At 39.9% G+C, this 14,179-nt stretch overlaps 1 protein-coding gene and 1 long non-coding RNA gene across 4 annotated transcripts in view; one reads left to right on the plus strand and one right to left on the minus strand.

Annotated features, from left to right (window-relative positions):
• Positions 1 to 12,858, minus strand: part of LOC117675087 (uncharacterized) — a 29,153-nt gene extending 16,295 nt beyond the window's left edge. Inside the window, exon 1 of the long non-coding RNA XR_009623077.2 lies at positions 12,783 to 12,858. This is a non-coding gene — a long non-coding RNA (uncharacterized LOC117675087). The remainder of the gene's footprint in view (positions 1 to 12,782) is intronic.
• The window catches only part of SAMD4A (sterile alpha motif domain containing 4A), a 147,031-nt gene that overhangs the window by 118,977 nt on the left and 13,875 nt on the right, over positions 1 to 14,179 (plus strand). For all 3 annotated transcript variants that reach the window (XM_034433415.3, XM_034433414.3, XM_034433416.3), the window contains 5 exons: positions 121 to 207; positions 2,938 to 3,226; positions 7,962 to 8,047; positions 12,006 to 12,124; positions 12,754 to 12,955. In XM_034433415.3, the coding sequence (XP_034289306.2) occupies positions 121 to 207; positions 2,938 to 3,226; positions 7,962 to 8,047; positions 12,006 to 12,124; positions 12,754 to 12,955 (783 nt within the window). The remainder of the gene's footprint in view (positions 1 to 120; positions 208 to 2,937; positions 3,227 to 7,961; positions 8,048 to 12,005; positions 12,125 to 12,753; positions 12,956 to 14,179) is intronic.

Genomic DNA, 14,179 nt, shown 5'->3' on the forward strand with positions numbered 1-14,179 from the left:
AATTAGCTATTGGAACCTATTGGACTCAATTGCTTTAGTCTGGAGTGATTAACTGTGTTTCCCCCATGTGCGATATCCTGTATAGGTGTACTAATATTGTGTTCCATGTCTCTGTTGCAGAATGTTACCAAAGGTGCAAGGCATAAGATTGTGATCAGTATCCAAAAGCTAAAAGAGAGGCAGAATCTCCTCAAATCCTTGGAAAGAGTGAGTGCTCTCCATTTTTTCTTTTGAAAACAGATGAGAGTTTGGCTATTACTTCAGCTAAATATATGTATAATGCTCTGAACCTCTTTGCCCATATGTATACCTCTGTATATGTATACGGATGAATTGCTATATATAACGTAGTCACTTCCTTTCCCATAACGGGGTTTGACTTTTGGTTTAGGAGTTGTAATCTACAACCTATCTACCTACCTACCTGCCTACCTACCTACCTTTTTTGTTCATTGGTTCATTCATTGCTCCATTCATTCAGTATTTCTGTGGCTACCTATTCATACATGACTCAGGATGAGTGCCGCCATGTTCTTCACACATGCACATCCCATTGGACTTGCAAGGCAATGGGATGCGCATGCACGAAAAACATGGCAGCAATGAACATGGTGGGCGGGGCGAGCAAGTGGCGACTAGGGGACTGGTTCGGGGGTGTGGCCAACTGGCCATTGCTACCGGTTCGGCGACGTTGGCCAAATTTCCACCGATGGTTCACTCGAACCGGTGCAAACTGTCTGAATGCCACCTGTGGACCACTTGCCAAGAGCCTTGTGATCATGTGATTACCATTTCTCTGATGACTTCCTTAGAAGGTCACTGGGAAAGTTATCAGGGAAGATTGCAAGCTAATTGGCTACCTGCCAATGCTACCTGCCCAGGATAGCAGTTCCTGCCCTCTCATCTCTGGGGTCTGGCTAAAAGTGCTCCCTGCTGAAAGATTTCGAATTTGTGCCTGCTTGAAGTTTGGCTGCAGAAATCACTTTTTCAACAGGCCTTGTGGATGGGAATGTTAAAATCTGTTCCTTTTTCTATTCTAAAGATTAATGAAACTGAGTTCCATTTCTCTCAGGGACTTCATTTTTATTATATTGTATTGGTATTTTAAACTATACAGTTTAACCTTATTTGTGTGAACAAGGTAAGCAAGCTGTTCAGAGTCAGCTTTGACTGGAGGGATATATAAGCCCTGTAACTAAGCTAACAGAAAAATCAATAAAGTGGCCCTACTTTGTTCCAGCATGCGAGCACCCAATTTGGAAAGGCCAGCACTTGCTTGCCATTATACATTCTCACATTGTCCAACCCCCTCTGTCTGTATTCATGAGCATGCCGTTGTGGGTAGCTTTCTTTTTCTCACTTCTTTTAAAATTTTGTAATCGTATTCTCAAAATGTATATTTTCACCTAAAAGCTAACAGGGTCATTTGCAAGAGTTCTCATAGAAAAATCATCAAAACCTCATCAGATCTTGTGTGGGATTATCGGAGACATATACAATATTGCGTGACATGTTCACAATCTTGCTGGTGTTTCTGCAGCATCTTGAAGAGGGTTTTTTTTTTAGCAGCCTTGCATCAGATCTCATGATGTGTCAGCTTTTTCACACAATATCTTCCAGGCTTTTGATATATTATGTGGATGCAGCAGGAGCACCATTTTGCACCATTGAAACCGTGTTCCTACCTCTGATTTAAATCCCTGTAGATGTCACGCTGTTTAGTCACTTTATAAGTAAGCATTATGGCTCCAGTTGAATATTCGCATCTAGGGGACTCATGAAAAACAGTGAAGAATAAATGGAACTGCGTGAACGGTGCAATATTGTAGGTTACAGAAGTGTTTAGAGCTGTTGGTAAGAAACAGAAGTTTGCTTGCTAAGATTGTCTAAAGGGAAAGTTAGCTGTAAGAGTGGCTTCTCTGAAGTACTTTTGTTTCTTTCAAGATAAAATATTTAGGCTGGGAGATTAATCTTATTAAATTAAATAATTTTATTTTGCTAACTTTGATACTGAAATGAATTTTTTTATATCCGAGGAGTAAGCTTTGAATACAGAAACAGAAAACAGGAAAAATTTATCACCTGTTTACATGGAAGCTAGCCATGTTGGAAACAGGATGTTAATGTAGATGGACCTTTGCCCTTATATTCTTACAGGAGGTCCAATGTCATGGTTTCTCCTCTCCCAGTAGAGGCTGGGAACTATAATTGTATGAAGTTGATAAGTTCCATTACCATCAACCTTCCTAACAAAATGACTAATAATTTCTAGATTGCAATTCATATAAATATGTCAAAATTATTTCTAATTGAACATTAGGAAAATCTTCAAGTGAGAGTAAGGATCACATACAAATTATTGATGGAGACCTTTTCTCTGTTTATGCTGAAGCAGACACTAGAGAGCCACCTGTTAGGAGTGAGTTAATTTACATTGATTTTCATCAATCCTCCCATCAATTTATTCTAGATCAGCTAAAAAATAGGAAATGATATGGAGGAGCAAGGATTTTAATCCAGATTTCATAAAATAAGGATTTGAACCCAGATTTCACAGAATCAAGGCAGGGTGTTTGTTACAGTTTTGGCTTAGATGGGTGTGTAAACTCAGTGACTGTTATCTATGAACAATTATATAGGGTTTAGCATCAAACCCAACTGGTTTTTATTTATTTTACAAACCATGATTAAGTGAGTCATGGATGGTTGCAATGTATGAACCAAAGCTAAAATGACATTTTTAGTGTCTTATATTCTGCTGACTTGTCAGGTGTTAAACGTTCATTAGGCTTCTTCTTTGGGTCATCTTCCTGATTTATCTTATGCAAGTTCTATTGGATATTTCATTGATACTCATGCTTGGCACAAAACTGTGACATTTATGGGATGGTTCAGGATTTGAGATGCTCATGGGTGGGTCTGTTTTGCTACCCGCAGGATATCCTAGAAGGAGGCAATCTGCGCCTCCCATTGCAGGAGCTTCACCAAATGATCCTTACCCCAATCAAAGCGTACACTTCTCGGAACCTGTCAATGGATGAGCACAGTTCTCATCTCCATCGACCAACTTCTCTGATTAGCTCAGACAACCCAGGGTCGGATTGCAAGGACTCTGCCTCAGGAGGAATGCAGCACCACACCTTACCCGGTTGTGAGGGGGAAACTGGAGGTATCCCTTTGCCAGAAGGAGACATCCCAGGACAGTTTACTAAAGTGATGGGAAAAGGTCAGTTTGCTTTTTTTATTCACGGTCCACTTGTGCCTGTTGCAAGTTGTCATTCATTAGCCAGTCTGGTCCAGGGAGTTCATACTCAGTTAAATACCCTGTTTCCCCAAAAATAAGCCTTCCCTGAAAATACTTAAACGCAGAGCTGGAAATCAGATAAGACAGCAAGAGGAACCCCCTCTTGCTTGACGGGCCCCAAAATAAGACCTCCCTGAAAATAAGGCCAAGCGCTTATTTCGGGGTTCAAAAAAATATAAGACAGGGTCTTATTTTCAGGGAAACGTGGTAATTAATGTATAGACTGCCTGATCCAAATGACTCTGGATGGTTTACCTCTAATAACAACTTATTAAAAGAAAATTACAGTTGACTGGAAGAGCAAAGTGCGAAGAACTGGAACAAAGCAAAACCAACAAGGTGGCTCCACAATCACATTAGCTTTAGCAGTGATTCAGAGAACGGAGCAATGAGGTTGAGTAGAAGGGCTCAACCTGTTTTTCCAGAATCCTGTGCAAGCAGCCAACCAGAGGCATCCATCATGGGAAGACCTAGAACAAGAATGGGTGATTAATTTTTCCAAGGGGCCAAATGGGACTGTTCTGCAGGGCTGCTGTGAGTGTCTCGATGTTACCTGCTCCCAACATCCCCCATTGCTGTTCCGACACCCCAGCCCTCCCCTCCCCTCCACCCCATCCCCACTACCAATGCCACAGGCTTAACTGAAACTACCCAAGGGCCGGTAGGCTTTAAAATGCCCAGGTCTGACCTACAAGATCAATAGTTGGGGGTACAGCCACCATTTGTTTTCCTTTTGATCCCCCCTAGTGAGTATGCCTGGTTTTACCACAATGTTTGAGAACCTCTTCCCATGTAACCCAGCACTGATTTGCTACTGTCTTTTCTGGGATTTTTTTTTTTTAATTACCTATTTATTCTGGGGATTCCCTTGTGTGCTCCTATCTAAGAATAAAGTTCATATTCCTCAATTTTTGCAGTATCACTCAAGATCAGCTAAGTGCTGCCATCTGTTGTGACCCATTCAACTTGAATTAAGTTTATTGTAAATTAAATAAAGTTTTTATGGGGGCTTCTTCTTTCAAATATTAACTGGAATACTAAAGTAACGATGATCCTTTACTTGAAAAAGTATGATCTAATAGAATTAGATATTAGGTAATTCTCCTTCTCAGATCCATTTTATAACTTTAATATCGTAAGTTTAAATATAGGATCCAGTTTTCATTTTTTGTATTTTGCTTTGCATATTATTGTACCTTCACTCTGTTTGCTTTATCTGCTGTACAGGTAGTCTTCCACTTACAATACTTCATTTAGTGACTGTTTGAAGTTACAATGGCACTGAAAAAATTGACTAGAGACCATTTTTCACACTTATGACTGCTGCAGCATCCCCATGGTCATGTGATCACCTTTTGTGACCTTCTGACAAGCAGAGTCAATGGGGAAAACCAGATTTACTTAATAACCGTGTTATTAATTTAACACCTGAAGTGATTCACTTAATAAAAGTGGCAAGAAAAGTCGTAAAATGGAGCAAAACTCATTTAACAAATGTATCACTTAGCAACATAAATTCTGGGTTCAATTGTGGTTGTAAGTCAAGGTTTACCTGTATATGAACATACTTTCACTTTCTCTTCTCCTTTTCTTCCTTGTTCTGTTGTCTCATTCTGTCCCCATTTTTCCAAAATGCACATTTGCTGTTATTTGTATTCCCTACTAATGAAACTGCAGTAAAGATCTCATACTTAGATCTTGCCACTTCCCATAGTTGCAGGAACAGCAGCATTTAATAGAGGCAGCAAAGCATCAGTCCAGGGCATTTGCAACTAAAATTGACTCCAAATTGTTTGAATTCAAAATATAAATGGCTTTTAGAGCATATTTTCTTGCATATAAACAGATCCAGAATCAGTTTCTCAGATAGCAGAATCTTCCATAGAATTATAGAATACTTTTGAGTTGGAACAGCTTTTCAGGTTAAGGTCATTCCGTTGTCATCTGCTGTGTATGGATCTACTAAACTAGGGGTGTCAAACACAAGGTGCGTGGGCCGAATTCAGCCCATGGGGTGCTTAGATCTGACCCGCGGGCTGCCCTTGAAACTGCAAAGGACCGGCCCGTGGTGCCTCTACCAGTGAAAACGGAGCTTGGGAAGACCACGCATGGCCCTCCCGAGCTCCGTTTTCGCTGGCAGAAGGCTAGCAAAACAAACTAAAAGCAAAACAAAACAAAAGGAGAAATGTTTCCCCTTTTGCATTTGAGCATCCAAGAAGGGACAGGAAAGGAGAAAGGGAAAGAGGAAAAGACAAAGAAAAAGAGGAGAAGAGAGCAAGGAAGGAAAGAGGGGAAGGAAGAAGAAAGGAGAAGGGAGGGAGGGAGGGTCTGAGGGAAATCCTGCCTTAGCACTTGGCCACACAGGCACCCCTGACACAAGTGATGTCAAGCTGGCCACACCCACCCTGGCCTCCCGAGGTCAAACACAACCCTGATGCAGCCCTCAATGAAATCGAGTTTGACACCCCTGTACTAAACCATCTGTGACAGGTGGCCATTCGGCTCCTTTTTGAAAATGTCCAGTGAAGGGGAGTCCACCTTTATTATACACAAGTGTTTCTGAATCTTAATAACTTTAAAATACATAGTCATCAATTCCCAGAATTCCTCAACCATGCTGGCTGGGGAATTCTGGGAATTGAAGTCCATGTATCTTAAAATTATTGAGGTCCAGAAGCACTGTTCTAGACAGACTGTTCTCTGCTGTTTTACAGCTCGTGGTCAGGAACTACCTCTCATTATTCAGCCTGATTCTTATTTCTTTTGATTTTAACTCAACAACCCAGTCCTGGGTTGTTTGCTTCCCTGGTTTCAACAAAGGATAAATCTGCCTTTTCTTGCACATGACAGGTTTTCTTTAGATATTGTAAACCTCTGCAAGCTAAATTTCCTAGCTTCTTTGACAATTCCTCACAGGGTTTGGATTCTATCATTCTGGTAACTGACTTTGTTCTGGCTTTTGTTACTCTTTTTAAGTGCATTGCCCAAAACTAAACTTGTGATCCAACAAGTGCATTTGGATAGCCATTCCCAAATTTATATTCCCAAATATAAATTTTGGATAACTATGACGTTCTATTCGAAATAATAGGTCAATACATTCAAAAGATCAAAAAGTGTGAACTGACATCTCCAGAAAAATTGTTCTGGCTACATATCAGAATATCAGAATAACAGAATAGCCCAACTCCTGCTTAGGCAGGAAACCCTACACCACTTCAGACAAATGGTTATCCAGTATCTTTTTTAAAACTTCCAGTGTTGGAGCATTGACAACTTCTGGAGACAATTTGTTCCTATGCAATATATGCAATGACTTACTGACATAATGGCCAAATGTTGGGCGGAATCTGGAGGAAGAAAGCTGGCCTAATTGGGCCCACAGACTGCACCATCCTTAGGGGTAAAAGGACTGTAGCAGAGACACACTTAAGAGCAAAGTATTTGACAATTAGACTTTAATACCTACTATTGACAAATATTGGCCTTTTAGGACAATTCAGCAATTCAAGGTGGGCTGAATTATAGCTTCTTTCATTCCTGGTCAGTTTGCTCAATTGCTTTGCTTGGCTGGGAATGTTCGAACTTGTAGCTGTTTAGTCTAGTGATTAAGGTACTAAACTAGAAACCAGGAATCACTGAGTTCTAATCTCACTTTAGGCATGAAAGCTGGCTAGATCACCATGGGCCAGTCACTTTGTCTCATCCCAGCCCACCTCACAGGGTTGTTGTTGTGGAAAAGTAAGCTAAAGTAGGAGAATTAGATATAGCAATAGCACTTAGTCTTACATACCACTTCATAGTGCTCTCTTTAAGCGGTTTACAGAGTCAGCATATTGGCCCCCAACAATCTGGGTCCTCATTTTACCAACCTCGGAACGATGGAAGGCTGAGTCAGTCTTGAGCTGATCAAGATCAAACTCCTGGCAGTGGGCAACGTTAGCCTGCAATACTGCATTCTAACCACTGAGCCACCACAACTCTTCAGTTACCATAGTTACCACAGCGCCACAGTTCACCACCTTCAGTTATTTATAAAAATAATAGAGGATATAAATAAATTAATTAATTAATAATTCATCTCAAGGGTACTGTATTATGGCAGACTAATCTAGATATTAAGGTTTGCTCTCTATGAATCCAATATGATTCAGTATGAAGCAGCATATTTTTATTTATTTTATTTATTATACTATTTTATTGTAATAATGAAGTAATATACTGAATAACAATAAAATATTATAAAAATGTATTTGATTGTATTATGCTCATACCAGCCCCCTGGTGGCAGTGATTAAGTTATATTATTCCATGTCTGTCCTAAAGTCCTTCACATCGCTTTTCAATACTGGAGCTGGGGAAGCAGGAGGCCCAGCAGCTTCCTTTTTATAAATAAATATACATGAAATAATTCCAAGTTGACACCACAGTAACAGAAAGCAAAGGATGGAACAAAACTGAAAAAGGAAGGCATGAATGGAATCCAGCCTGTATCTCTGTACATTTTTTTTTTATTGACAGTTGTTTCCCATTGATGGCAATTCTTTTCAGGTCACCACAATGAGTTCATTCTTCAAGAGATTGAAAATAATTGGAAAATTCTCGTTAAATTTAAAGTTATGTGGTGGTGTTTGATGATGTGGTTGTTATTTTACAGTTTGTACCCAGCTCCTTGTCTCCAGACCTGACGAGGAGAATATAAGCTCCTATCTACAACTCATAGACAAATGCCTAATTCATGAGGTGAGTAATTTTAGGGAGCTGAGGGAAGGGAGGGAGATTGGCAAACTCTTGTTCTCTTCCCATTTCTTGAAGAGATTTGCTGGATTTCCTAGATATGCAAATATGACCATTTGAGCACTAATATTGGCATGGTTTAGGGATAGTATCTCAGGTCTAGGTAAAGATCAGTTCCTGCCCAGCCAGGGAAGGATTTTGGGAAGATTCTAATACAAATCAATCAAAACCCATTGCCAGTTATTATAAATACAGTATTAAATGAGGCACTCATAATTAAGTGGGGAAATGGAGTAAATGATTTCTAAGGATCCTTTTTGGTTCTTTGCTTCTCTGTTAATAAAATGATGTTAGAAAGCTTCTGCTTTACAATAAACAGACTGATAAAAGAAACATCTCTGAATATAATTGCTATTAATTTGCTATTTCAATTAGCAAACATTTTCCTTACATGGTTGTAAATACTTTGGAGTTTTTTCCCCCTCGGTTGATAATGATCTTGCATAGGTCAAATGTTGTTGTCCTGTTCTTTGTCTGTGGTCAAACTTGGGCCTCCCTCTGTGCTGCAATTTCTCTTGTCCAATTTTGACATTCCTGTACTACACATAGCTTACTGTAACCATCTTCTGGCTTCCAGAAAACTTCAAAGCTTTGTCCAGACTTTTGACATTTTGTATTTATCAAGTAACGGTTAGCATTTATAGCCAGCTTTTCTATGACATCTGGCATTGAAGAGAGATTCCATAACATCTGGAGTACTATAAACCAAATGACCAGTTGACTGATCAACCTTAGCCGCCTATCATCATCTCACCTCATTTCCCTTTTTATAAGAGCAAATGGATCATATTAGATTTTTTGCTGTCATCCTTGCCCAGGCTTGCAGTTTAAATATAGTTGATGCTTTAAGGGAACTCATTAGTTTCAGTCCAATCTCTCATGAAGTGCTACTTTTATTCTCTCCACAAATGTTTGCCAATCTGGTGCAGTCTCTGACCAAACCTGTCTTTTTATGATAATGTAATAATATTTATTCCACCTGGCCCTTTCCTGGCCCTAGGAAAGCAAACAAAGCTATAGTTCGTTTAACCACAATTTCTTAATTAAACCTAATGAGGATTCAGAAGTAAATAAGTTTAACAAAGATAATCAAAAGAATTAGATTCTAAGTCCTATGAAGATAGATTGAACGGGCTGGAGATGTTTAACCTCCAGAAGGGAAGATTGGCTGAGAGATTATAGCACTCTTCAAATAACTGAAATTACAGAAGAAGTAGTAGAAGAAGGCAAAGGTTTGCTGTCTGTTGTTCCAAAATGCAAGAGATGGAATAATGGTAAGTTAGAGGGCAGATTCCAGTTGATTGTTAGGAACAAGATTTTTTTAATAATAGGAACAATTCAATGTGAAATGTACTGAACATCTAAACAAGATGTGCTTCTTGTGATTGAAGAGTGCAATTTCAAAGTTGGAAGTAGAAAGGAAAATATATATATAGTTGACACAGAAATAAAGGAGAACAGCTTGGTGGTTGCTGCCAATCCAATAACTTCCTGATTTCTAACCCAGTCTTCAAAGAACATGGACATGGACATGGGCAATACATGGAATGCATAGAAATTAAATTGTTTATATGATTGATACAAGTAGGTGGAAGAGGTCACTCCACCTAGAGTCTTCGGAGAAAGACGGCATACAAGTTGAACAAATAAATAAAATAAATAAATATAATAGCAACCGATCATGAATTGCTCATATACAAGTTCCAATTCAAGCTAAAACAGAAAGTCAGTCAGTTTCCAGGATATATCTTGAGCTTATAACCACAGTTTTCAAGGAGAACATTTGAAGTTTTGAACCATTTATAGGGAATCAGAGAAACTATAGTATAAAAGCAAAGACATTCTTAAAGATAAATGTGAATAGAAAAGGCCAAAGACCAAAAAACAGACAAAAACAAACTGGATGTCAGAACAAACAGTGGAAATTGCCAAGAAGAGAAGCCAGAGCCAAGAAAGACAAAATTGTAGGAAGGAACATTGAAAAGTATTTCAGAGAGCTATTAAAAAGACAAGAAACAGTATTGCAGGGAAATCTGGAAAGACATCAAAGATGAAAACAGACACAGACAAATAAGATCCAAAAGTTCTCCAAATTTAGAAAGAGGTTCCAACTTTGCATTGATTTGCTAAAAGACACCAATGGACAAATAGTAACCGATTTCAAGAAGTTCAAAGTTTTGAAGGAGTACGCTGAAATTCTGTACAAGAGAGATATCAACATCCAAGATTCCTTAGAATATCATCCCTATTTACAAGAATTTCTAGTACAGTAAGATGAAATTAAATCAGCACCTTGGTCATTACCAAGTCAGAAGGCTACAGAAATTAATAAAATATTTATAGAGATATGGCAAGCAACAGAAGAAGAAGAATCGGTGAAGATTCTAACCAAACCATATTAGCAGATCTGAAAAATAACACAACAGCCAACAGATTGGAAAAGTTACCCCAGGAGATTTAACAATATGTGCAAACTATTCTATAAATGTCCTTAATTTCATATGCTAGCAAAATAATGCATAGAGACATGTAACATAGATTGGTATCCTAAGTGGAAAGCTAGATGCCAGATGTTCAAACTGGTTTTAGAAAATATAAAGGAACATGGGAAAATATGCATACTGGGTAAATGAGAAAACCAGAGAATATAATAGAAAATAAAATAGAAAAGTCTTTGGTTGCATTGACTGTGTCAAACTGTGAAATGTCCTTAGAAAAATGGGAATCCCAAAATTTCTAATTGTTCACTAAAGTTAGACTTTAAAGAAACAAGACAGAAAGAGTATTAATGCTTTTGATAGTATTAGAAAAGGCTTCTGAAAATACCATGGTTAGCTTAGAAAATAGAGGGAGTCATAGACAAATCAATCTTGAGTATTTGCTTGAGGCAAAATAACCAGAGTCAAGTTATTATAATTTGGACCCATTTTGTGAAGACTTGGCTTTCTTGAGAAATCTATAATACTGGGAAAAATGAATGAAAAAAGAAGATGATGATGACCAGCTGCAAGTGGATGGATTAAACCACAGTGGCAGTGGGTGCCCTGTTGGAAAACCTGAAGGGTCAATTTGGGACAGATCAATTTCTGTAGTTGTTAAAGGTTGACACTGACTTGATGGCCCATCCCATTATCTCTCTGGGAATCGGTTCATCACTAACATCTTATTGTTGATTGGTTAACAACAAGATATTGAGCTAGTTCCCAGAGAGATGATGCTTAACACCAGTGTCGTGTCAAACTGGGACTAGATAGCCATCTGTTGGGAATACCTGAATCTGGATTCCTGCACTGAGTAGGGGGCCAACCCTGGTCTAGGCTAGAGTGCACCTTCCAACTTTTTCATCATGCTAAGAGACAAGTAACATTATGGCTCATGTGAGACCAATGTTTCTGAAATGTTGATGCCATGAGAACTCTGAAGTATTTGCTGCTATCGAATCCACATTAAAAGGGTGCTTGGCAACTTGCATGTGGAAAGAGCAGTAATGGCGTTTGAAACTTGGAGAGAGGCTATTTCACAGCCCTTCCATAGAATGACATGAGGATCGCAAGATTGACTAATCTTCACAGCATCAGCCAGTGGGAATTCACCTCGAGTGATCCTCAAATGCAGAAATGTCTATGGCTCAATTTGTCTTTCTCCAAAGCATAATTAAGTTGTTCTGAAAAATATAGATTTCAGACTCTTGAATGTAAAACTTGCTGTTTGAGAACAGTGGTTACCTCTAACAAGGTACTGTGTTCCCCTCATTAGTGAAATGTTTTTACTAATAAGCCAGTCATCCTAATGATGATGAAGATCACTTGTGACTTTTTCTTCTAATCATTATTCTATTTTGAATGTTTATCCCCCCCCCCTTTTCCCTTCCCTCCACCCTCCCATAACTCCCTCTCTTGGACAGGCATTTACCGAGACACAGAAGAAAAGACTGTTGTCATGGAAACAGCAGGTGCAAAAACTATTCAGGTCTTTCCCTCGCAAATCCATCTTAGACCTCTCGGGATACCGGCAGCAAAGAACGTAAGATTGGGGCTTCGTCCCGCAGACTCAACTCCTGGGAGTGCCAGTGCTATAGAGTGTTGCCTGTGATAATGTCGTAGGGCTAGGCCTAGAGGGCCAGTGGGTGGGAGGCACACCCCTTGGATCTAGGAGGGGGGGGGAAATCAAGGCTCACGGTTGCCCAGGAACAAGCCTAATTCAGCCTAGCAACTTTTACACTTCCACTGTGCCTGGAAACTATGGTGGGTTGAGCGATTTGTGATCAAGTGACAGGGTAGGAGTTGGAAGAAATCACACATGCAAAATTATTAATTTCCAGATTCTTGACAGGAACGTGGCTTTAGTGTGAATTAAATTATTTGCGGTGATTTATTTATTTCGGTCATTTCGGCACAAAGCTCTATAAAGCAGTTCTGTAATTCTGTGAAGCATTATTTAATTACAGTATTTTAAAGTGAGCTTGCCTTGTCTTTAATTTTAAACAAGACATCATTCACGAGACCTTTAGCTTCAAGGCTCCCTCAGAAAGAGGGAGAATAGGGCACTTTAATCAATTTGGTATATTTATCATGAGTGAGGTGTCTTTTGGAGGTTTATAATACAGGAGGTGAATTTCATTGAATTGGATTTGCCCCATTTTGTTTTCTCAGCCGAGGATTTGGCCAGTCAAACTCCTTACCGACAGCTGGATCTGCAGGTGCAGGAATGGGCAGAAGAAACCCACGCCAATTCCAAATTCCCTCTCGAAATCTCCCCACTACACGGCTGGGGCTTTTGGGTCCCAGTGGCCTCCTAGGAGCCAGCCAGCGCAATGGAGCTGCCAACCCCACCATCTTAAAGCAAGGAAGACAGGTGGGTATCCATCAACTTCTGGGTGATCCCTGAAAGCCACAGGGCCTATGATAAAATGAGATAGAAAAGGTTAGTGCAAGCTAGAGGGAACTACTTCAAAATGAGTGGCTAGATTGTCCCTCAGTGAAAACCTCAGTACAGATTTGTCCAATGTTGTCACTGGCCCTCTTGGGATTTTCTGTGACTGAACAGAAGCGTTATCTAAATAAAAGCTATGTGGAATTAATTTAACAGGCTTTGCTGCCACAAGGTGAAGAGATAATCATTAATTTTGATGACTTTAGAAAGGATTTATACAGATCTGTGCCAGATAACTCTGCAAAGAGGCATCCAGCCATGTTAACAAACTGCCCATTTTATAAACATTCAGATCAAAATGTAGTACAGATAAGTCTCAACTTAAACCATTCATTTAGTGACTATTCAAAGTCACAGTGGCATAAAAAAAGTGACTTATTATGACCAGTCCTTGCACTTAATACCATTGAAGCATCCCCATGGTCACATCAGTGGTGGGTTCCTCCCAGTTCAGTCCGGTTCGGTCGAGCCGGTAGCGGTGATGATATGACATCACCGAACCGGTTCTCCCCACCCACCACCCACCCACCCACGTTATTCTTACCTTTTATTCAGTCCCACCCCCAATCTATTGCTGCCTCCTGAGTCCCAGCTGATGACTAGAGGGAAAAAAACTGTTTAAACTCTAGCCGCAGGGCTTCAAAGGGCCGTCCTACAGCTGATCAGTGTTAAAAGCAAACAAATGAGTCGGGTCGTAAGTGCGAGGACTGGTCGTAAGTGCGAGGACCTTCCTGAAATGACTCTGACCAGCTAGCCACGCCCACCTAGTCACATGACCTCCAAGCCACACCCACAAAATAAGCCACGCCCACAGAACCGGTAGTAAAAAAATTAGAACCCACCCCTGGGTCACATGATCAAAATCTGGACTCTTAGCAACTGGAATATATTTACAATGTTTGCAGCATCCCGGAGTCATGTGATTTTCTACCTTCCTAGTTGGCAAAGTCAATGGAGAAAGTGTCTATGGAGATTCTCAATCACCAAGGTCAGAAATCAGCAACCTTAAACACTCAAAGAGCCACAAAGGCCCTAACTGGAAGCCCCCATTCAATTCTGGAGCCAACCAGAAGTCCGGTTCCCCCACCATAGAGTCTCCTCCTAGCACGGCATCCTTTTTCCTCTACCTGTCCTAACCGAACGCCC

This window comes from Pantherophis guttatus, chromosome 1 (genome assembly GCF_059756535.1).
Source record: "Pantherophis guttatus breed Tessera chromosome 1, ASM5975653v1, whole genome shotgun sequence".
Lineage (NCBI taxonomy): Eukaryota > Metazoa > Chordata > Lepidosauria > Squamata > Colubridae > Pantherophis > Pantherophis guttatus.